A 22,950-nucleotide genomic window follows, 5' to 3' on the forward strand; every position below is an offset into this window, starting at 1 on the left:
CTAGTGCTCCTGATTCAGGTACAGGATCTTCTGTTTGGCCATTTCTCTGCCTGGCTGGAAAACTTACCAAGGCAGTTTCATTCTCTGGGTATTGTGCCCTTTTGATTTTTTGTCCCTGTAGTCCTCCACCTCCTTCTTCTGTAACATCAAGAGAAGAGGGGTCCTCAGTAAGAGAGGGGCTTGTAAGAGACCTGTGTCTTCATTGCTGACAAGCCCTAGGTTTGCACCTCCTATAAAGATCAAGAAGACTGATTCTCCTAGTTCTGCAGTTTTACAGGATGTGACATCCATCACTTTGTCAGAGGAGGATACAGTTGAGAAGTCCTCTGAAATGCCCTATTGTTCCCCATCTGCTGAGGAGGCTGTGCTAACTGCCTCTTCCTCTCCTGTCAGTGAAACTTAGGATTCCAAGGCTCCGTTTGTAGGGTATCAGTTTCTCTTGACATTCCTTTGGAAGTTCCAAAGCAGAGAATCCTCATAAGCTCCTTGATAACAGAGCTTCAAGAGAAGAACAAGGTAGGTTTCCCTATTAAAGACTGCTTGTTAGAGTCTGCAAAGGAAGTGTAGAATCATTCTGCTTCAACTGTCTCTGCCTCAGGGAAGCTCAACTCCGACTATTAAATATTGAGAGAATAATTGGAATTATTTTTTCTACCTTTTACCTTGGCATTTTAATTATCTCAGCAGTGATTGAAAAGTCTAATTTGGGAAAGGTGTCTTCCTTTCTTGGGAAAAAGGAATGTAAACACTTTGAGCTTTTTGGAAGGAAGGCCCGCTTCTTGGCAGCCTTGACTTTATGTGCTTCTAATTACTAAGTGGTGAGGCAAGGTATAATTTTTTTTTATGGTCCAAGATGTCTTCAGCACTTTCCTGAGGACAGAAACAGAAATTTTTGGAGCTCTTTTAAGAAGGTCAAGAAGTGTCAAAGAATACTGTTAAGGCTTTTTTTTTTTTTTTTTTTAAATCTCCGATATAGCTTCTAAATCTCTAGCTACAGCTTCTCACTTATAGGAACACTCCTACCGTCAGAATTCAGATTGTTCTGCTGAAATGCAATGCCAAGGTCACTGTCATGCAGTTTGAAGGTTCTGACCTGATCAACTTAAAAACTGGTGAGCCTCTGTTATTCAGGAGATCAGTTTAGGTGATTACATGGTCCCTTCTTATCTTAAAATCTATAAAAATCTATGAGGTTTTGTTGGGAAACCACCAATAACAAAACAAAGTTGCTACTTTTTGGACTGGCTATGCTTAAGCAACTGGCTCTCAAGAGGCCAGTCTTATATCAGGGTCATTCATGCCCTGGAGGAGATTTTCATAGCTTGAGAGTAAACACTGACAAATCTATACTGACCAAGGTCCTTATGTTCATAGTAACTACTCTGGGCTTGAAGAGGTTTTGTGTCTGCCTTCCTTAAGACAGATTCTTTAGTCCATGAACTTAGCCAGGCCCATACTGGAAGGCCTGGTAAGATTCTATGTTTGGATATAAGGCCTAATTTCCAGCTATACCTTTGTCAATTCACTTTCAAGGCTATGGATGCACTGCTTGCAAGGTTGGTTGAGTCTGCTATACAGACCTATAACTCACTTTCTGAATAAGGTAAAGGTGTAGCTCTTCTGCTGCAAGTTGAGGGTTCCATAGACTTTTATATCAGTGTTGTCTTTTTTTCTTTATTATTGTTATTGTAGATTGTATATCATAATTGAGCCACTGATTTGCAGCATTCAGTGACTCACTCACATATATTATTATCTACTGATTTATCATGTTTGTCAATTCATGCAGAAAAAAAAAGAATACCTTCAGGTCTCTTTTCAGTTCTGCTTTGTCTGAAAGAGTGTTGAAGATTAATTTACCACAAGTCAAATAACAACTGAGTACATTGTTTATTTCTTCAATTGCATTTGTTCCTATAAGCAGAGACCATAACAAAAAGGAATGGTACTGAGGGACTGATTATCCTCTCATTTACACGAGTGTAAATCCGAAGCTAAGTCCACTGAAGTCAGTGAAGTTACATCAGGATAAAACTGTATAAATAATTTTCTTACCAAAGCCTAATAATGAATATTCAGAAGGCACACCTGATTAATCTAGTGCTGTCCTGTAAGCACTTGAAAAACAATTGGTCTGAAGTGACACCGTTTGACACCCACTCTGTCTTTGGACACCTGGCAGTTTTATTCTTATAAAGGTGAGGACTCAGTAGATAAAGCACTGGCCTCTGATCTTTGGATCCATCGTTTAAGAGGCAAGGCTGCAGGTTTGGTCATTTGATCTTAGTCCCAAATGAACAGTCCACATCACAAAATGATCATACATAATTTGTTACTATTGGCAGTCTATGTTCAGGAAAGGCCAAGAACTGAGCTTGAAGAATGAATTAGCTCTTACCTTTTACATTTTATTTCCTCCCTCTTTACCATTATACCTATTATTATCCTATCTCCAAAACATTCCTGGGCTGAAATTATCATTCACCCTAGGTACTCATATTTCCTGGAGATAAAAAAATGTAACCACTTTAGTTCAAAAGTAGAGGCACCCCCAATCACCTATCTGTGGGTGTTTTATACACACTCCTCACCTATGTGTCACCAAGTCAGATGTCTCGCATGACTTTCCAAAGCTTGTACCATTACAAATTCCATTTAAATTAAAAAGGGAGTGTGAGCTTTCCTAGCTCTCCAACAGACTTTCAGTTATATTTTAATAGTATTAGTAAGTAATGTACTTTTCTCTTTTCTTTATAGTTCTATATTCTGTTTTCATAAATGATTATTTTCAAAGGATTCTCAGTCTACATTAAGTTTGTCTTGCAGTACTTGCCAAATATATGTTTGATCGGCAAGTCTCATTGGTCTTGCTGTGCCACATCAAAGTTATCTTTGGCATATACATTCATTTGCATACGGTGGTCTAGACCAAGGGTCGACAACCTACGGCACGCGAGCCGATTTTGAATGACACGCGGCTGCCTGCCGCGGTTCCGACCCCCAGCCGCACTCAGCTCCCCCGCCCACCATTCTTCCCTGCTGGGACAGGAGGCAGAAGCTTCGTCCTGCAGCAGCCAAGCTCCCCCGCTTCTTCCCCCAGCCGTGGTGCAGCCTGCTTTCTTGCCCCTCCTCCTCTCCTTCCCTGCGCCGGCCCTTGCAAAGGGAGGTGGGAGGAGTGGCAGCGTGGTCGCTGCTCCACAAAAGCCCCGCGGCCCCGCTGTCCCGGCCGGAGCTCCAGCCGGCGCACGGCAGCCCCGCGGCTCCTTGTTAAAGCCAGCCCTGGGTAAAGGAGGCAGAGAAGAGGTAGGGACGGGGCCTTGGGGAAGGGGGTGGAACAGGACATATCCCTTCCAGCCCCCTGCCATGAGCCACTCAGGGCAGAGGGCAGGGGGCTGGGAGCACCCCCACGAGCCGAGCACCCCAGCCCTCTGCCCTGAATCCCCCCCACACCCAGCCTTCTGCCCTGCACCTCCACACACACCCCAGCCCTCTGCCCTGACCCACCCCACCCCCAGCCTTCTGCCCTGACCTCTGAAGCACCCAACACCGCCAGCCTTCTGCCCTGCATCCCCCACACCCCCAGCCTTCTGCCCTGCATCTCCACACATACCCAGCCCTCTGTCCTGACTTCTGAAGCCCCCCACACCCGCTCTTCTGGAGGTGTGGGGGGCTTCAGAGGTCAGGCCCCACTCAGCCCGCTGCCGGCCTAGGTGAACAGAACGCCAGGCTGGCAGCGAGCTGAGCAGGCTGGTGGCATAAGATCAGCATTTTAATTTAATTTTAAATGAAGCTGCTTAAATATTTTGAAAACCTTGTTTACTTTACATACAACAATAGTTTAGTTATATAATATATAGACTTATAGAGAGAGACCTTCTAAAAAACGTTAAAATGTATTACCGGCACGCGAAACCTAAAATTAAAGTAAATAAATGAAGACTCGGCACACCGCTTCTGAAAGGTTGCCTACCCCTGGTCTAGACTATGCCAGCCTCTGCACAGGGCTGCAAGATACAAGGGTCACAAGATCTTGTTCACCCAACCTTTGTGCCCCATGGGCGGGCTGGCAGGCATAATTACAGTCTTTGTGCTCTCCTAAGAAAGACTGTTCTTTGCTAGTGCTGCTGCCTGTGCCAATTAACCCAAAGGGAGTGGGATGAGGTGGGAATGGCCCAGCTGCTGTGCTCATGGTGTACTCTCTAAAAATATAATGCAGTAACAGGGATCCCTGTGACCTCTGGGAGACATTGTTCCTGGACAAGAAACAATAGCTCCTGGAGCTCCTGCTAAGCACATAATTGCTAGGCACTTCACTGCTACTAGGCATACAAAGCAGGGCCATGCGTTCAAAGAATAGTTGAGACCTGTATTTTTTTAAAATCACTCTTTAAAAATTCCTGCTACCTAAAGGTCCTTTTTCTGCATCAAAATTGTATAATCTGTGGTTTGTTTTCTCCAGGCAATGCACCAGTTGCTCCAGTCCTGTGGGTAGCATTAGTGGCAGAGTTTAAGCAATAGGCTGAGTGACCTATGAAATGTGTACATAGCAAAGATATGTGAAAAAGTTCTCTTCTGTGTATTACTGTCATTTGTGCCAGCAAGAGGCTGGGATTATTCCACTGGTGGGTAATTGAACAGAGGGAAAAAACAACGAGGAGTCCTTGTGGCACCATAGAGACTAACAAATTTATTTGGGCATAAGCTTTTGTGGGCCATAACCCACTTAATCATGCATCTGATGAAGTGGGTTATAGCCCACGAAAGCTTATGCCCAAATAAACTGGTTAGTCTCTAAGGTGCCACAAGGACTCCTCGTTGTTTTTGCTGATACAGATTAACACGGCTACCCCTCTGAAACCTGAACAGAGGGAGTTATAAGTTGAATGTCGACTTTCAGCTTGGTGCTGTGCAAACACAGAAGACAGAGTCCATGCCCCAAGGAATTTACAATCTAGAACAGTTATAGAGTAAATTGTTCAGATACAGAGCATTACATTTATCCCTGGTGCAAGGCAACTGAAGTCAATCTAATTATTATAGGGTTAAATTTGGCCAATATACATTAGTGCATTTGGTGCTAATATGAGTTTGAGGTGATGCAGGAATCTTGCAGAGGTAATTTTTGAAAATATACTATGAGAATGAGTATATTGTAAGGAGGAGAGAAAGGTCATTTGGTGTACAAGAAAAGGGAGACTACGGATGGGATGGAAGAAGGCATGAAGATGAAGTACCATACATTTCTCAACAGCAACCCTTCTGGTTGATTAAGAAGTGGCATTGATGGTATCCCAGCTTTAATGAAACTTCAACATGAGTGATGTATACACTGATTCTTTGGTTTCCCAGCTCTTGGGCAGGCAAATACAGTTAAGGTAATGTTCCCTCAGTTAACTTACACAGAGTTTGCTCCCTATTAGATTCTGTCACTTGGAATCTGGTAAATACTGCTAAATTGACAGGTATTACCTGTCCAAGAATGAGCATGATCAGTGCTGCTCTGACCCTTAATAACGTCTCTCCTCTACTTTTCTCCCCATCATGTTTTCTCCCTCTTCTCTAGTTCCTCTTTTTCTCCCATATGCCTATTTTAATTGCCACTGAAGCCTGGAGCCATCCCTCAACATTTTCCTCTTTGTTGCGGCTTTGCCCTTTTCCTGCTTCTTTTCTATTCCTTCCTTTGTCACACAGCTCCATCCTCTCTTCTTTCTTCTCTTCCACACAGCACTATGTTCATTCATGAAAATCTTAGCTCACTGTTTACTGGTCCCATTGTAACCAGTGAGGTAACTCAGCTATTCACACTATCCCTGTGCAGTTTATTTGCATTGTGAAATCGTGCTGGCTTAACTAAAATGAATTATCAAATGAACCAGTCAGAATGTGTTATTGCAGGGAAGAGAGCGTCACATGCAGACACAAAGAAACAGACAGACATAAAGAGACACTGAAGGTTAGTGGAACACTAGTTTACTTAATCACATGTACATGTTCTTGGGGAAATAAAAATATTTCTCTGTTTAGCAGCGGTTTCTTATGTTGTCACAAAATCCCATGTAATTGTCGAGATCTGTCCTGTAAAGAAGAGCTTCTATCCACTCTCACCTGAATAACCTATAGCACTTACCATATTCTAACAGGATATCATTGGTTAATTAGAGGGATTTTTTTTCCAATCTTTTGGAAGAAATGGTGTGACCAAGCCATAGGCTAATTGCCTTTTATGACAGGTTGTTTTTGTCTTTATGGGAGGGATGATGTTAGTAAATAGTAAATGGAATTATAATTTGCAATTTACAAATGCAGAAACTGAAGCACAGGAGATTGTGGTGGGACAGGTTCTCACCCCAGTCAAGAAGGGGTTAAAGAGCTCCTCTTGGCACAATCAGCCCCGGCTCGGCCCACCTGTGATGCCTGTCAAACCTGGAGGAGGGAAAAAACTCCCAAAAACTTATGGCTAGATGACCACTCTCTGCATTCTAAACTAGCGAACAGTGACACCTACAGTCAGAGAAGGATGTCTGTGACAAGAGAGGTGCTCAGTCTCACCCATTGGGGTGCCCTAGAGGTGCAACCTATGACAAGGAGTAAGAACAAAATTTTCAGAAATAAGTGACTTGTTTTTCAAAAATACAGGGAACCAACAACACCTGGTCAACAGGAGCTGTTGGGTGTTTGGCATTTTTGAAAATCAGGCCATTATTTAGGCACCTAAATATGAATTTAGACACTTTTAAAAAATAATCTTCCCCTAAGGTCAAATAGGAAGTCCATGAGAGAACCTGGAATGTTCTCCTGATTCCCAGCTCTGTTTCTTCACTGTGGGAACATTGTTTTATACACCACCACTCACACATCCAAGTTCTCATCCCTGATCTAGTTGTCAAGATGCTGCATTAGAATTAGAATAAACAGAATAAAGTGTCAGTCAGACACAGAATCCATGAAAGATTGATGATGTATTTATGGGATAGCCTTACTCCTTGCAGGAGACTGGGCTGTGGTATCTTGGCTGGGTACCACAGCTGTTGTGTTCCCTATATTAGGCCCTCAAAGTAGTTTATTCCTGTTTTATCCTGGGGTCTAAATACTCCAGCAGCGGTTATTTATGTGAAGGGGCCTAAATATTCCACTGTGATTTTGTTGGCTGCAGTGGACCTCAGTGTCTTTGCAGGATTTGTGGTTAGTTTTGTATTCTATGGCAAAGACTATCAGCCGCCAATATTTCCTCACCCCTGGCACTGTCTTTCCTTTAGAACATGATGGTGTCATTATTTTAGTATTAAACAGAAATCTTAAATTGGAGGGATTGAACTAAACCTTGCAATGTGAAGGCAGAATAACAATAATGAATGTTTCTATTTCTCTGTTTAAACAGAATATATATTATCTGGAGGACAGGTAATTAATCCCACTTGCGAGAAAATACTCTACTCATCACTCATTTATGACTTCTTCATTCTCTGAATAAATGGTTTATCACAAACACATCCAATATAGACCCTGTTATAGGTAATAGGCTGGATCCTCCAGTCCTTTGCAGACAAATCTCCTATTGAAATCAAGTGAGCTTTTGCATAGAGACTGCAGAATCAGGCCCAATATATTAATTGGCTACAGTTGACTAAATAGTCACCTTGCATATACTGGTACAACACTACTGGACTCAGTGGTGTGACACCTGTATAAAGAACTAATTCAGAACTGATTAAAGTCAGTGAACATTTTGTTATTGACCTCAGTGGTAACAAAATCAGATGCTAAATTAGGGATTTGGGGCTGGTTTGTAGCATTTTTCAAACTGAATACATTGGTTCTACATTTCTTCAAGTTTTATCTAACATATATTTTGTGTAATTAAAAAAATACAGATTACTCTTATTTGTGAGAAGACATCTTCTGAAATAGATTAAATTTCTTTGATGCTTCATATTTGACCTCACACACCTACTTGGTGCTATCATAGTTTTTATATAGAGTTTTGTAGAGGATTTTTTCCAAATACATTTTGTGTTAAACATAATATCCTTTTATTTTATTTTTATTTTGTATGCAATAACTCCATAGTCTGTTGCAATCCAGTAATCTATACATTTGAAATTCTTTTTAAAAACAAAACAAAACATAAATGGCTCTGAAATCATTTCACCAAGGTTTTTCATTCTGAATCATTAATGTTTTAAAGTAGTTCTTCTACCTCCTAAAAGAAACTATATCTGGGGATTAACAAGATTGTTCACTGGAATTCATGTGGAAGCATAACTGCAGTAGCTGAGAAATGATCATGTTTCCTTTTAGTTCTCAGCAAGAGTAATTGAATGTTGAATATCTTACTAAACGCTGGACTGTGACAGTGTGTTAACACTCTGACTATCTCCTAACAGCAGGGCAATTATTTGCTGAGTGGGATTTTTATAAATCCCCTGGCAGTAGTATGTCCTGATAATTATGATGAAGTGCACTGGTCAGTGTTGATTCAGCAATCCCATCTCTAGCAAATATTTCATTCACAGCTCTTCTTCATGTTTTTACTTTTATGGCTTTAAAAATCTATTCCCTCTTTTCTCAACTTGCTTAGTTTTTAAAAATTACAATGGAACACAAAAGTATTTTCAAGTTAACACCATATCTTGTTGGGTTGCTCTCTCAGTCCCTCAAGACAACTACAGTTCATAACATATATACTGTATATTGAGGAAAGAGTCATCTGACTCCTGGTTAAATGAGCACTATGAGAAAGTAAAACTTTATTTTAAGCCCTTATCCTGGCAATCAGTCAGCCAGACATACTGCCTTGAAGTTATTTTTTTCAGAAATAAATGATTGTTAAAAAGCGACATTTACATTTATGATGGTTATATACGAGATAATTATTTTAGCCTTCCAGCACTTATGTGGGAAAGTATTTAACACAGAACATTCCTTTACTTGCAGCTTGATTAGAATATATTGAGACATATGAAGTATTTTTAAGATATGAAGAAAAATTCGCTAAAGACTTCATGATTGCACTTTATCTGAAAACCAGCTCCACTCCTTTTTAATTTTATATATGTATGCACATTTACTGTTTACCAGTTACATCTACCAGCATGTGTTTTGTTGTTTAAAACTACATGGTGTCTATTTTAGTATCTAAAAGACAAGAAATTAGTCAACTAAAGACATCCTTATATTCCTAACTAAAAATACCAAAATCACCCTCTTCCCTATATCATCCCGTTCACTAGTCCTCACTAAGCAACCACACAATCATCTTCCCTCTCATGCCTTCCCCATCCCTTGTTACATTGTCTAATTTCACTTGAAAGATCCTAGAGGCAGAGATCATGTCATCTCTTTATTCTGGGATGTACCTAGTAAACCTGCAGGTACAGATGGAAACTATAAATAATAAACATAATGAAATTAAAAGTTAGAAAAGATGGCCTTGGATGCTCCACAGCCCAGCCCAAACTCAGTGACAAAAATGATACTGAATAAAAAAAAATCAGATATGGTGTTCTTTAAATTAATGAGTTTGCATTTTTATTATACCTTTGTTTCTTTCTCCATGTACCATACTTAATTATGAAGATAAAAATGCTTGGAAGAAAGCTAAATGATAGATTGTTAGAAATGCAAAATGATTCAAAATATTAATGTAATGCTAAGGATGACTGGGTAACAAATGGTACATTTGCTAGTATGGTTGACCTGGCACAATTAATATTCTAGGTCATGCTTGGGTTTCCATGATGGAGGGTCTGATGGGGAGAATTCCAGGGAAAAAATATATATCTATTGTATAACTCATTTCTCTCTTTCACCTCCCGCCCCCAAACGAGTTAGAATCATAGCCTTAAAAAAATCTGTGCTTTTCACACCTCATTTGCCATATTCACCACTGGGCCACCATTCAGCAGAAGGGCCTGATGCAAGGAGGTCAGTAAGAAGCTATTAGCAGAGTCCCCTCCTGAGATTTCTTTGGTCTTATTGAGTAGGAAGTTAGCATGACAGTACTGCAAATAACTCAGTTGTAGGTTTTTTAACAGTTAGCACAGATTTCCCCATAGTGTTTGTCACTTCAGAAAATTGTTCCTGAAAATGAAATCCCAGAAAGCCAGCATTGACAGAAGCCCTTCTCAGTTGTGAAGAACATGATACAGAAAAATGTGTCATGCTCCCCACAGGCTAGGTGTGATTTTTGTAACCTATAATAATATTTGGGGTGGGGTGGGGGAGGGAAATCACAGTCTACTTACAGAAATTGGCTAAAAAAGTAGAGGGGAAATTGGAATCAAGGTACTAGATAATTTCTTAAGACTGCTAATTTACTACCATTATCAGTAAGCTTATGAAAAGCAACATTAACTATGATGATCTTATAGTTGAGAGAATATTATATTAAGGTCAGAAAAAAAGAGAATAAGATACGAATTCTAAAATACTGTATCAGGCTGCTTTAAGATAAAAGATGTGACTAAAAGTCAAAGGTTCCAAACGTGCAACTTCTTGCACTCATGAATACTGCTATTACCCAATAAAGTGACTAGGGATCCGTGGGTACAGAAGACAGCCTGTGTGCAAGAAGTTGTAGGAACAGAGCTTTGACTTGTTGAGATGTGTTAACTGTATCAGAACAATAGTTATAGATGGGCCAGAACTGGAACACTGAATCCAGCCTTTTTTCACAAATATTCCACAAGTTCAAGCCTGGATCTGAAATTTTGCAGCTCAGGCCTATCTACATGATGGGCATGAACAAGCACATATTAAATCCAAACACTGCCACAAATTTGGGGTAAATTTTGTATTCCGCTTTTAATAGAGATCTGAACTCTGCAGCTTTGGCTGATATGCTAGTAATTAATATATTTGTCAGAACTCTAGCATATATAAAATTAAACTCTAAAATAATTAATGATTACTTGAAAAAATGATAAAAATTGAAATACATCTGGTAATTAACTTTGACTCGGATCCTAAAGAGATATCAAACTGTAGAGACCCTTGTATTTGTGCAGAGTCCCATTGCTTCACTACAACTGCATGCAGGCCAAATTATTTTTCAGGATTGGGGCCATCATTTGCATGTCTTAATTAAACTGGTAGTTTGTAAAAGTGAACTATAAAAAAGCAGCCTTTAAGTTATTATTTTAGCAATAATAATCTGAAATACATTAAACTATACTTTCCTATTCTGCCACTATAAAGTGCAAAATATCTGAATAAATAATAGTCCTGTAAAGCATATGCAGGAACTCTATACAGATTACAAAATGCAGTTTCAGAAAGCCATTATGCTTACAGGGGCATTTGCATTTTTCCATCTCGTCTATGTATACACGTAAATGTGAAATAGTTCAAATAACAGTGTCTAATGGGTAGATAACAGATAATGACTTAAAAGTTGTTCCTGATTATAGTTCTTAAAAAAAAAAGATAATTTATGATCATGTTAAAGCTGGTTGTATTTCCTATTTCTAATATAGGAGATTCAGGGCTAATTTTGGAAGAAAGCTAGCTTACACAAATTTAAATCATCTGCCTTTGGCTAAGTTATAGCAGCACCGCCATTCTTCCTGGTGACAAAATTAAATTTGTATCCAATATGGGTTATTAAGATTTTACAGAAATATATATATGTAGCAAAGTAAATTTGGAATATATATGACAGAATTAGATTAATATTTACAATTAAGCTTTTGTGAAAATATAGTATGCATAATTAAAATAGGAATAAAGGTAACAAGCAACTCTTGAATCCAGAAGATTTTTATAACATGTTCATATGTTTTCCTGAAAAATTAAAAACTAAATTAAATAAATATATTTGCTGAGCAAGACCAGAAGTAAATCTCAAAAGCAAACTGGAAAAAAGATACATCTTAAGGAAAAACAACTGAGGAGAGTTGGCAGTTTTTCAAAGGGACACTATTAAGGGCCCAAAAGCAAGCTATTCCACTGGTTAGGAAAGATAGAAAATGTGGCAAAAGACCACCTTGGCTTAACCACGAGATCATGCATGATCTAAAAAATAAAAAGGAGTCATATAAAAAATGGAAACTAGGACGGATTACAAAGGATGAATATAGGCAAACCACACAGGAAAGCAGGGGCAAGATTAGAAAGGCAAAGGCACAAAATGAGCTCAAACTAGCAACGGGAATAAAGGGAAACAAGAAGACATTTTATCAATATATTAGAAGCAAGAGGAAGACCAAAGACAGGGTTGGCCCACTGCTCAGTGAAGAGGGAGAAACAGTAACAGGAAACTTGGAAATGGCAGAGATGCTTAATGACTTCTTTGTTTCGGTCTTCACTAAGAAGTCTGAAGGAATGCCTAACATAGTGAATGCTAATGGAAAGGGGGTAGGTTTAGCAGATAAAATAAAAAAAGAACAAGTTAAAAATCACTTAGAAAAGTTAGATGCCTGCAAGTCACCAGGGCCTGATGAAATGCATCCTAGAATACTCAAGGAGCTAATAGAGGAGGTATCTGAGCCTCTAGCTGTTATCTTTGGAAAATCATGGGAGACTGAAGAGATTCCAGAAGACTGGAAAAGGGCAAATACAGTGCCCACCTATAAAAAGGGGAAAAAAAACAACCCAGGAAACTACAGACCAGTTAGTTTAACTTCTGTGCCAGGGAAGATAATGGAGCAAGTAATTAAGGAAATCACCTGCAAACACTTGGAAGGTGGTAAGGTGATAGGGAATAGCCAGCATGGATTTGTAAAGAACAAATCATGTCAAACCAATCTGATAGCTTTCTTTGATAGGATAACGAGTCTTGTGGATAAGGGAGAAGCTGTGGATGTGGTATACCTATACTTTAGTAAGGCATTTGACACAGTCTCGCATGATATTCTTATCGATAAACTAGGCAAATACAATTTAGATGGGGCTACTATAAGGTGGGTGCATAACTGGCTGGATAACCGTATTCAGAGAGTTGTTATTAATGGTTCCCAATCCTGCTGGAAAGGCATAACAAGTGGGGTTCCGCAAGGGTCTGCTTTGGGACCGGCTCTGTTCAATATCTTCATTAACGACTTAGATATTGGCATAGAAAGTACGCTTATTAAGTTTGCAGATGATACCAAACTGGGAGGGATTGCAACTGCTTTGGAGGACAGGGTCATAATTCAAAATGATCTGGACAAATTGGAGAAATGGTCTGAGGTAAACAGGATGAAGTTTAACAAAGACAAATGCAAAGTGCTCCACTTAGGAAGGAAAAATCAGTTTCACACATACAGAATGGGAAGAGACTGTCTAGGAAAGAGTATGGCAGAAAGGGATCTAGGGGTTATAGTGGACCACATGCTAAATATGAGTCAACAGTGTGATGCTGTTGCAAAAAAAGCAAACGTGATTCTGGGATGTATTAACAGGTGTGTTGTGAGCAAGACACGAGAAGTCATTCTTCCGCTCTACTCTGCGCTGGTTAGGCCTCAGCTGGAGTATTGTGTCCAGTTCTGGGCACCACATTTCAAGAAAGATGTGGAGAAATTGGAGAGGGTCCAGAAAAGAGCAACAAGAATGATTAAAGGTCTTGAGAACATGACCTGTGAAGGAAGGCTGAAAGAATTGGGTTTGTTTAGTTTGGAAAAGAGAAGACTGAGAGGGGACATGATAGCAGTTTTCAGGTATCTAAAAGGGTGTCATAAGGAGGAGGGAGAAAACTTGTTCTCTGGAGCTATTTAAGAGAAGGTTAGATAAATGTCTATTAGAGATGGTCTAGACAGTATTTGGTCCTGCCATGCAGGCAAGGGACTGGACTCGATGACCTCTTGAGGTCTCTTCCAGTCCTAGAATCTATGAATCTATAAACCTTTAAAAGCACAAACACAGCATGGGTGAAATTCAGTTCACCTTCATAAAGCCAAAGTAAGGGAGCTTTATGGGCATTAAGTCCATTGTGATTAGAAAAGTTAAATTCAACCCTCAACAGAGGGCTATCACAGTCTGAACAAGGCTGCTACTTAAACCTATTGGCTGGATTAATGACCACAACGTCCCTGCAGCACTTTTGCAGAGTGTTAGGGACAATGGAATCCTCTAATTACAGATCTTGTGGCCCCTTTTCTAGCTTCCCCGCAGGAGTCAGAATGGGGGGAAAAAGGTGGTAATGCTCTTCCAAGCTCTGACAAAAAAATAACCTCCACCCACGTGAGGTGCAAAAATGAGATGTTGCTCATAGTACACTGGGCAGATGTTCAAAATATGAGTATGTGCTTTCTGAGGCTGAGTCTATTCTTAAAATGCTACAGCAACACAACTGCAGTGCTGCAGCTGTGTCGCTGTAGGGCTTCAATGTAGGCACTACAACGAAAGAAAGGATAGTCCCATAGCTGTAAGTAATCCACCTCCCCAAGAGGTGGTAGCTAGGCTGACAGAAGAATTCTTCTATTGACCTAGAGCTGTCTACACTAGGGGTTAGGTTGCCTTAACTACGTCGTTGAGGAGTGCAGATGTTCAGTGTAGACCAGCCCTGAGCTTCCTGGTCTTCAGCTTCCCTTTGGTGGAACTTGAATGTGCTCATGGGTTCTGCCAGGTTCCTTGGGATTGGTTCCTTCATTGGGGAAGAAAGTAAGGCCAGGTGTACACTATGGGAGCTACAGCATTAAATTATATTTACGTGAATTTTTCACACGCGAGTACTGTAGTTATGTTGAGCTAACTTTTAATTGTAGACTAGGCCTAAGAGATAGTATCTCCCAAACTCTACTCACTTATGACACCAAAATGGTTTACCTTTCCTAAAGTAAACCATGCTGATCTGTTGAACTGCCCTCTCCTTTTTTACATGAGAAATGAAAGACATTTGAATTATCATCATTGGGCATCTGAGCTAACACCTCATTGAGAGTAATGTTGCAGTTCACACTTCTCAGAATTATTGTTCCTGGCTCTCTGCAGACTAATCATTTCTGCATCAATTACATTTGGGTCACATTTCTGAGGTTTTCTCTGTAACCGTAACAGCTGAGGACTTTAGTTTCATTTTTGAAAGAAAAAGCTGAGAACAAGATAACCTCGGATAGGAGGCAGTATGCCAAAGGGCCCTGTTGCAAGAATTACCCAGTGGATAGGGCATGAGCTTAGGATGTGAGACACCTGAGTTCAATTCCCTACTCCACCATGGACTTCCTGTCTGTCCTTCAATTTCCCATCTGAAAAGAGTGGATACTACTTCCCTACCTCACACTACAGAGGTTTGTGAAGATAAATACATTAAATATTATGAAGCACTGTGAGATCTACTGATGAAAAACACTATATAGGAAATAGGCATTACAATTATTATTACTGTCCCCTCCCAAAGCAAACCTGTATGCTAATCTATGCAGAGCCACTTTAGAGACTCCCCTCCACAGCACACTTGGAGGCCCCAATTCAGTAAAACATCCCTATTGTTTGTATTATGGTAGTGCCTAGAAACACCAATCAAAGATCAGAATCTCATTGTACAAGTCGTTGTACAGTCACGTAGCAAGGAAGACAGTCCCTGCCCCACAAAACTCAATCTAGGTGATAGACAGGGTACAACTCATGAACACAACAGACCCATTAGGTGGGGAGTGGGTTGGGAGAGAAAGGGAACAGTAGAATGAACAGAGTTTTGTAGAAAAGCAGAAGTTACAGGTCATCACTTGCCTAACCAATGCTAGATGGGAGCGATCCGTAGCATCACAGAAGTGGTAGGTTTTGAGGAATGATTTAACGAAGGATGAGGAGGTGGCTTTGTGAATTGTGATGCTGAGTTTTTATCATATTCAGGTGAGGGGCATGGAATAAAGCAGGGAAGGTGCTTGAGTGAGAAATGGACAAGCGGCCAGTTGAGGCTGCCATTATTGGCAGGGCAAAGTCAAGGCTGACAATTTGATATGCCAGCATATCAATAGACATGGTGGGATTTAATGGTGAAGAGCCTCGAAGACAAGAAGATTGTAATTCTTCATTTTAAGTATGTGCTTAAGACCCATTGTAGCTGGCACATACTTTAAAGTTAAGCCCATGCTTAAGTGCTTTCTGAATTGGGGCTGGACTATGGATTCTTGCACTGACAAGTCATTCCTCTGGACACCATGTTTTACATCCCCAACATGGAGCCCTATTGGTGTGGAGAGCCTTGAACAGACCTTCTGTATCTGTATGAATTTAATATTAGGTGTATAACAAACATATAGTGGAAGTTCATGCAGTAATTATGCAGCAATACAATAAAAGCCAGAGACAGTCTTTGGAAACACCTATTAATCTAGCTCCTGCAGATCATTAAGTATTTGCAAGCAAATACAAGCTGGTATGACAAAGTTACAGACAGGCTTATCTATAAAATGCTGTGAAAATAGTCTGAAAAGAGTCTGAAATGAATCTGAAACATTGTGAGATGATTTTGGGAATCTAAGAGCCATTCAAATATAGAGCAAAATCAGAGGGTGCAGCTGAACTGCACAGAACACAGATCACAGGGTGGCCTGCAATTCTGCATTCCCTTCTCTGATCCTGCTGCTACTTCTGGACAAGGCCAGTGCCCCTGTGCTGTGTTAGAATGCAGCCAGGGATTGTGTTGGTGCAAGGGTCTTCTGGCCATGCCCTCATACATCCATGTCCTCTTTTTCCTACTACCCTAGCCCCAGAGGAATGGAGAGAGTGGTGTGAGAGAGTTACACTGAGATATTTGCAATGGCTTTAGGGCCAAAATACTCAGATAGGAGAATCTGTCCCATAGAATTTAACAGCAATATTTAAAATAAGCTATCATCTATGCATATCTAAATACATTAAACAATAAGTTTCATAAAGGTCTTATTTAAGTTTTTAACCCCATGAGTTGGAATTTCCCAGTGGGGGACACTAATGAAAAATGCATTAGAGCTAATTGGGGAGCTCTCAATCCTCCCAAGCCCAAGCTGTTAATACTTTATGAGGAGCCTGATGCTGTACTTAATTTTCTCAGGGGGCCAAAATAGTTTTGCAGGAGGAAAAATGGCACATTATAAATGTTTACTCTCTCCCTCACACCTACTGCTTCCCCAAAGCAATGTCTTCACCTGCTTTTTTTTATTCAGTAGGTTTTGGCAATTAATAACATGCTAAAAACAAAATTAAAAAATACTTTGTACAAATGTGGTTAAAAAAACTAACAATTCTGCAAGCATATTATTTTTAAAAAAGCATTTCTGATCTTTAGATTAATGTCTGACACATGCACCTTTACACAGATGTAATCTATTTGATCAAAAATGCAGTAGTTTTGTGCTGTGGGCTATAGTGATTCCTATGTTTACTAAATAAATTAATTATTAAAACTATGTTAATGTTTATCTTTTTTTCAACAATTACTTTTATCTCTTTTCATGAATTCCCTGCAAACAGATATAAATATTTTCAGTTTATTATTATACAGATGTTTTGGAAATTTGTTTGGCATGTAACTTTTGGCCTGGTAGACATTTTTGCGAATAATGGATATTGCCAATTAACAATTTGAAATTATGGCTTTGTTGTTTAGTCACATAAGTAACATCATATTGTTACCAAATTACTGAATTTATAAAGTGGGCTGTGAATTTTCCAGCTTAATATACAGTTCAGAATACCTGTTTGACCTTAATATTCACTTTTCACAAGTGTTCACACTGGTGAAACTAGCATGCTTGAATGTCTGCAGAAAGTTAACATCAAAGTGTTGCAAGGAAGATCGAACAAAATTTTGCTTTTTTATTCATATGAATATTCATGGAATGGTTTTCCCCATTGTCATTCCACTCTAGGTGTGAGACTGCTGCCATTTGCTATTCTCTTGAAGCCAAATTGTGGTTCAGCCATCATAGCAGTGCAGAGATATAAGGGCGCACATGGCATCTGTATTCCTCTTTTTCAGCGTTTTTCAAAATGACAGACAATATACTTTAAAAACTATTTTTTCTATTATGGATTCTACTACTTTACATTACAAGATGTACATTCAATATTTTTTGTTTTAAATGAGATTTGCCCAATATAATTATTAAGAGAAATTGTTATATTTGTATGGCTACTAGGTATGGAGGGAGAAGAATTGTATATGCCTGGAAGAAAAGATGAGCTTAGTACTCTCAGTTCTAGAACACTTGCCTCCGTGTGTAAAATGTACCCCTATGCAAAAGGCCAGCAGGAGGCCTATGCACCATGTAAATCCTACTTAAGTCCTGTCCAGGAATGCATTTCATCCAGAGTCCTTTCTCATGTCAGTAGTCCTACTGAAACTTTTTGCTGAAACACTTGTTACATAGTTGTCTTTATCATTTTGATTTAAAGCATAAAAACAAACATATGTTTTAAATTATTTGAATTCAAGATAGCTCCATTTTCTCCTTAGATGGCAGGTGTGTACAACTCACCATTCAGACAATCACCCGATCCAATGGAAGTACGGTTACGGAAGGCAAGACCTTTTAGCCACAGACAGCAACAAATAAAGAAGCATCTTACTGATGAGATTTCTGACTGGCCAACTTGTACAAGTGCCCTAACTTTCCCTACAATGAAGCCTCTTCCACCCATTGGCAGACAGAAACCTCAGGTAATGCATACCAATAACTCTTAGGCAACTAATTCTGCCAAATACTTTTGCAGGTAATGTTCTTCTTATTCTTATGTATTCATCATACTAGTTCAGGAGATAGACCTCTTTGAAAGAGGTCTATTTTCATTTTCAAGAAAGAGAACATATAAAGGCAAGGAGATAGGTATCATGTAGACTGCATTTTTGTTCTTTGAAAAGATATGAACACTTGAAAATGCCAGTAAGAAACTACCATATAGTTAACATCTCAACTGAAGCTCATCAGATGCAGTACTTCCAATTGCTCAAGTCTAAACATAATTCTGGGATGATACAATTGATATGCAGGAGAAATTAGAGATGATATGAAAAGATAACCAGTTAAAAGAAAAACATTTTTAAAAAGCCAGGTAACAACTAGAAAACAAAAATAACCATCATACCATCACATTTACCTTTCTGTTAAGTTTTGCTTTTCATTCAAAGGCTAGGAAATATCCTCTCAACAGAAATGCTTTCTTCTCTTTTGTGTCCACTAGATGTGTGTTAGTTTTAATTTAAAAAGTTTTAACATGTTGTTCTGCATGATTCACCAAATTGATAAAATCCCCTTTTTTGCTATCATGGTCTCAATTCCAATTGGTGACAGCATATGTTGCATGTAGCTTTTTATTTTGCTGACGGGAAACATTTCAGAAATTTTCCTAGTGTAGACAAGGCCCAGGATTCAGTTATTTTATGTTTCAAGAGACTCAATTTTTCACCCTCCTGTTCTTACGGATTTTTCAGTTTGCCAAATCTGCTGAGCTTCCATTCCATTTGCTTCCCTTTTTCAAATTTAGTTCTGTTATTGCCTATAAAACTCTGAATGCTCTTTGGAATGCCTAACATATGCGTGGCATTCAATCCCATCCTCAATTTATCTCTTCAATGCAATTATTAGCTAATAAGTAGAAAGAAAACACTCCCATACTAACTCCCTTCAGTAATTTCCATTGAGTTTATCATTTTTGCTTCAGTAATTAAATAGCAAGTGATGGTAACAAGTGCTATGTAATTTGTATTTATGGGTATTTTACTTATCCTCTGAAGTGCTGCTTTAACAGTCCTAACTCAGAGGGCCAAAGGTGCTGTGCCTATCCTTCAGTGGGCTGTGACTGTATGCACTTTATGTCTCTAAGAATAGTGAAGATGATATTTTGCCTGATGTACGTTGTAGAGGGATCATTTGAATGTCTTGAAACAAAGGGGGAAATTACAGTATTTTCACTGCTACTTTACTCTTGCAATATCACTTTGTTATTATGCAATGTGTTTATCTTGCAAGTTTCTGTTCTGGTTGGAGTATTTTATAGCACTTTCTAAGTTTATATACACACATGCGAGAGAGAGAGAGAGAGCGCGAGCGCAATCGTACACAGATAGCCTTTCAGAACAAATCAGCCTTTCAGAATAAACCAGAAGAGTTCTGTTTATTTCCTGCACCCCAAAGAGGGAATTTACTATATAATACTTTAATCCTTTCAGTGCCCTGGAATGTACACTGTGGGGTAAATTATCAAAGCACAGTGCATGGATTTAGCTGTGTGACTCTTATTGATGTTAATGGGAGTCACACGGCTAAATCCCCGCACACCACTTTGACAATTTAGGGTTGTATGTCTCAGGAAAGGACATTTCTCTGAGCTGATGAAACAGCTGGACATGAAAACTCCTCAGAATGCACAGGTCTGAAAGTGGTCTGGTGTGACAATACGGGATTTTAATCACTAGCCATCCTTGTGGCTTAGTTCTCTGTGACAACACTCTTCCACACTAGCTTTATTGTATACATCAGACCCCATGCTAGTCACTTGTATTACATCACCACCTTTATAGATATCCCAAATGTGCTTTGCCTGCAAGCATCATATTGAAATGAGAATGGAATTTATGTATATTTAAGAGTACAAAAATTAACTACCCATCAGTTGTCTCTTAGGAAAATTGGTATTCTGATTTTTATAGGTAAGTACTGTGTATGTAAGATAGCATATATAAAAGAAAACTTTTAACGCTGCTGTTATCAATTATATCAGATCTATCACTTTTATTACTGAATTAACTAGACTTACAATCTAATGAAAGTACAGCTAATACTGAAATTAGTCATCTCTTCATTAAAGGCATTAAAAACAGCAAGCACATTGCTTTTTTTTTTTTTTTTTTTTTTAAAAGGTTTCCCCCGACACCTTTTTTTTCTGGCTGGTGGCTATGCTGGGGTGAGAGAAGGCATTGAGGAAGTAACATGATTTCATTTAGAACAAAATATCTGTCAATCTGCCAATCCTTGACAAATCATCTAGTGGACCACTCCCTAGAAAGAAGATTTATCCTACTCACCACAGTGCTCAAACTGCACACAGAGTTTTTGTTTTGTTTTGTTTCCTGAGGGAGGAAGAGGATTAGTTAACTCCCTCCCTTATCCCATCCTGATCTCCCCATAAAAGAAGCTCCCCTCCTCTTGAAGCAGAGCTCCTGGGATGCTTGCAAGCACTAGAAGGGCAGAGATGTTTGTAAGCATCACAGTACTCACCAATCTTGATATTTAAGTTCTCAAATGCAAGTAGGTGAATGGATTTGCTCTCCATCTATATTAGGTGTTTCGAAACTGTTTATCTTCATGGTTTATAAGCTTCCTCCAAATATGTGATTCAGAAAAAGAGGAAAATCTGCCAAGTAGAAACATCTTAATATTTTAAAATTATATTCCACTTTCATTTATAATGACAGGGCATTATTTGAGGAAGTGCATAGTTACCCTTTTTCACTTCCATTAGTAATTGCCCTAATCTGTTAATTTCATTCAAAATATAAACAAAGGAAAAGGTGAAATATCACTAAATATGGAAAAGACCTATTTTGATAATTTGTTTCAGCCGTTACCCAGTGAAATACAAGTGCAGAATTCATGATGAAAAAGAAAGACTGTCCATTGTTTGTATTTTCCACTGTAGGACATGCATCTATGTTTCTTACAGGTTATTTTATTTACATAAGAACACTGACCAGGTCACTTGACACTTTTCTTCTGCAAATGTTTTGTAGTACAGAAGGAGTATTAATGTTTTAAACTTTTTTCTATAGCTCTCTCTGATTGGACAGAAGGCAAATAACATTTACTATTTTCAGTAAATTACTATTGTATTTATTATTCCCCTGCAGCCTAAAACTTTTTTATTTTATTGTCTTTAGAAGAGCTATAGTGATCCCAATAAAATAGATTTATTCTTTGTGTAAACTTTCTGGAAGTAAAGTAGGGGAAAAGCTTGCCAAAACCATAAAGATTATGGTTACTTGCTTCCTTAGAATCTTTAAAAGGGACTTGAGAAACATGGTTCTGTGCCTTTAAAAAGGAAAGGTCCAATAAAAATCCATTAACTACTTTCAAATATAGCAATCCTCCTGTCCAGCTGTGAAAAGTACTAGATGATACTTATTTGCCATTTGTGTTATTTACGGTCCATGACTTTTATGGTAACTGGTTCCTATTATTGGTTTCTATTAATGTAAAACATAAGTGAACATAAATGAGGCGTGAATCATTTCTTTTTATTAGCCCCACAGTCTTCACTCAGTGCTTGCAGTAACTCCAGCTGTGACTTGTTAGTGATAACCTATTTAAAGAAGGAGATCTTTAAGAATAAGGGACATGATCAGGATTGTTTGTCCATTCATATTTTCAGAAGGTTTCACTACTTCAGTGCAAGATCAACAATAGTAAAAAGAAAATAAGATTTAATTAGCAATACTGCTAAAGTCTGAGCTGTCACTAAAATTGTAGTGAGTTTAAGATAGTACAAATTACACTCCATGTGAGTTTCTACTGGTTACTATTAAAACCAAGATATAGTGTAAGTCACTTTTACAGTGCAGGAAAGAACTTTCTGCTGCTATAGATTTGTATCATTAAATGGTACATACCGGTATCAGTTATTAAACAACATGATTACAGATTTTCAATTAAAATATATAAAATTGTCAAGAAACTGTAGGTCTATAGGCTTTAATTTTTCAGAAAAAAGGCTGTCAGCAAATGGCAAATACACCTGTTTTATTTGTCTTGTCTGCAATTTTTTACTAGAAGAATTAGTTCTGTAATCATGTTTTGATCTCTTTCAAAGTGTCTCTACTGTCAAAATGGCAAAGACACTTTCATTAAGTAAAAGGAACAAAGCCTATCAATCTGAACACTGAAAGGTTTAGGCTTTTTTCAAATGTTTAAGCACAACTACAGTATATTATGTGGAGATCAAATTTTATTTTACTAGTATGTTGGTAAGAAAAAAAACAAAACTAAGTACTTCTAGTCAGTTCTAGAAGTGTGTCTTTTTTCAGTAAAAGATATTCATTAATAGTTAAAGAAATAT

The 22,950-nt window shown here is 38.6% G+C and overlaps 1 protein-coding gene across 2 annotated transcripts in view; it reads left to right on the plus strand.

Moving 5' to 3' along the window:
* The window catches only part of SPATA17 (spermatogenesis associated 17), a 173,667-nt gene that overhangs the window by 86,882 nt on the left and 63,835 nt on the right, over positions 1-22,950 (plus strand). For both annotated transcript variants that reach the window (XM_034764602.1, XM_034764601.1), the window contains exon 7: positions 18,356-18,559. In XM_034764602.1, the coding sequence (XP_034620493.1) occupies positions 18,356-18,559 (204 nt within the window). The remainder of the gene's footprint in view (positions 1-18,355; positions 18,560-22,950) is intronic.

Source organism: Trachemys scripta, chromosome 3 (genome assembly GCF_013100865.1).
Source record: "Trachemys scripta elegans isolate TJP31775 chromosome 3, CAS_Tse_1.0, whole genome shotgun sequence".
In the NCBI taxonomy this organism is placed as follows: domain Eukaryota; kingdom Metazoa; phylum Chordata; order Testudines; family Emydidae; genus Trachemys; species Trachemys scripta.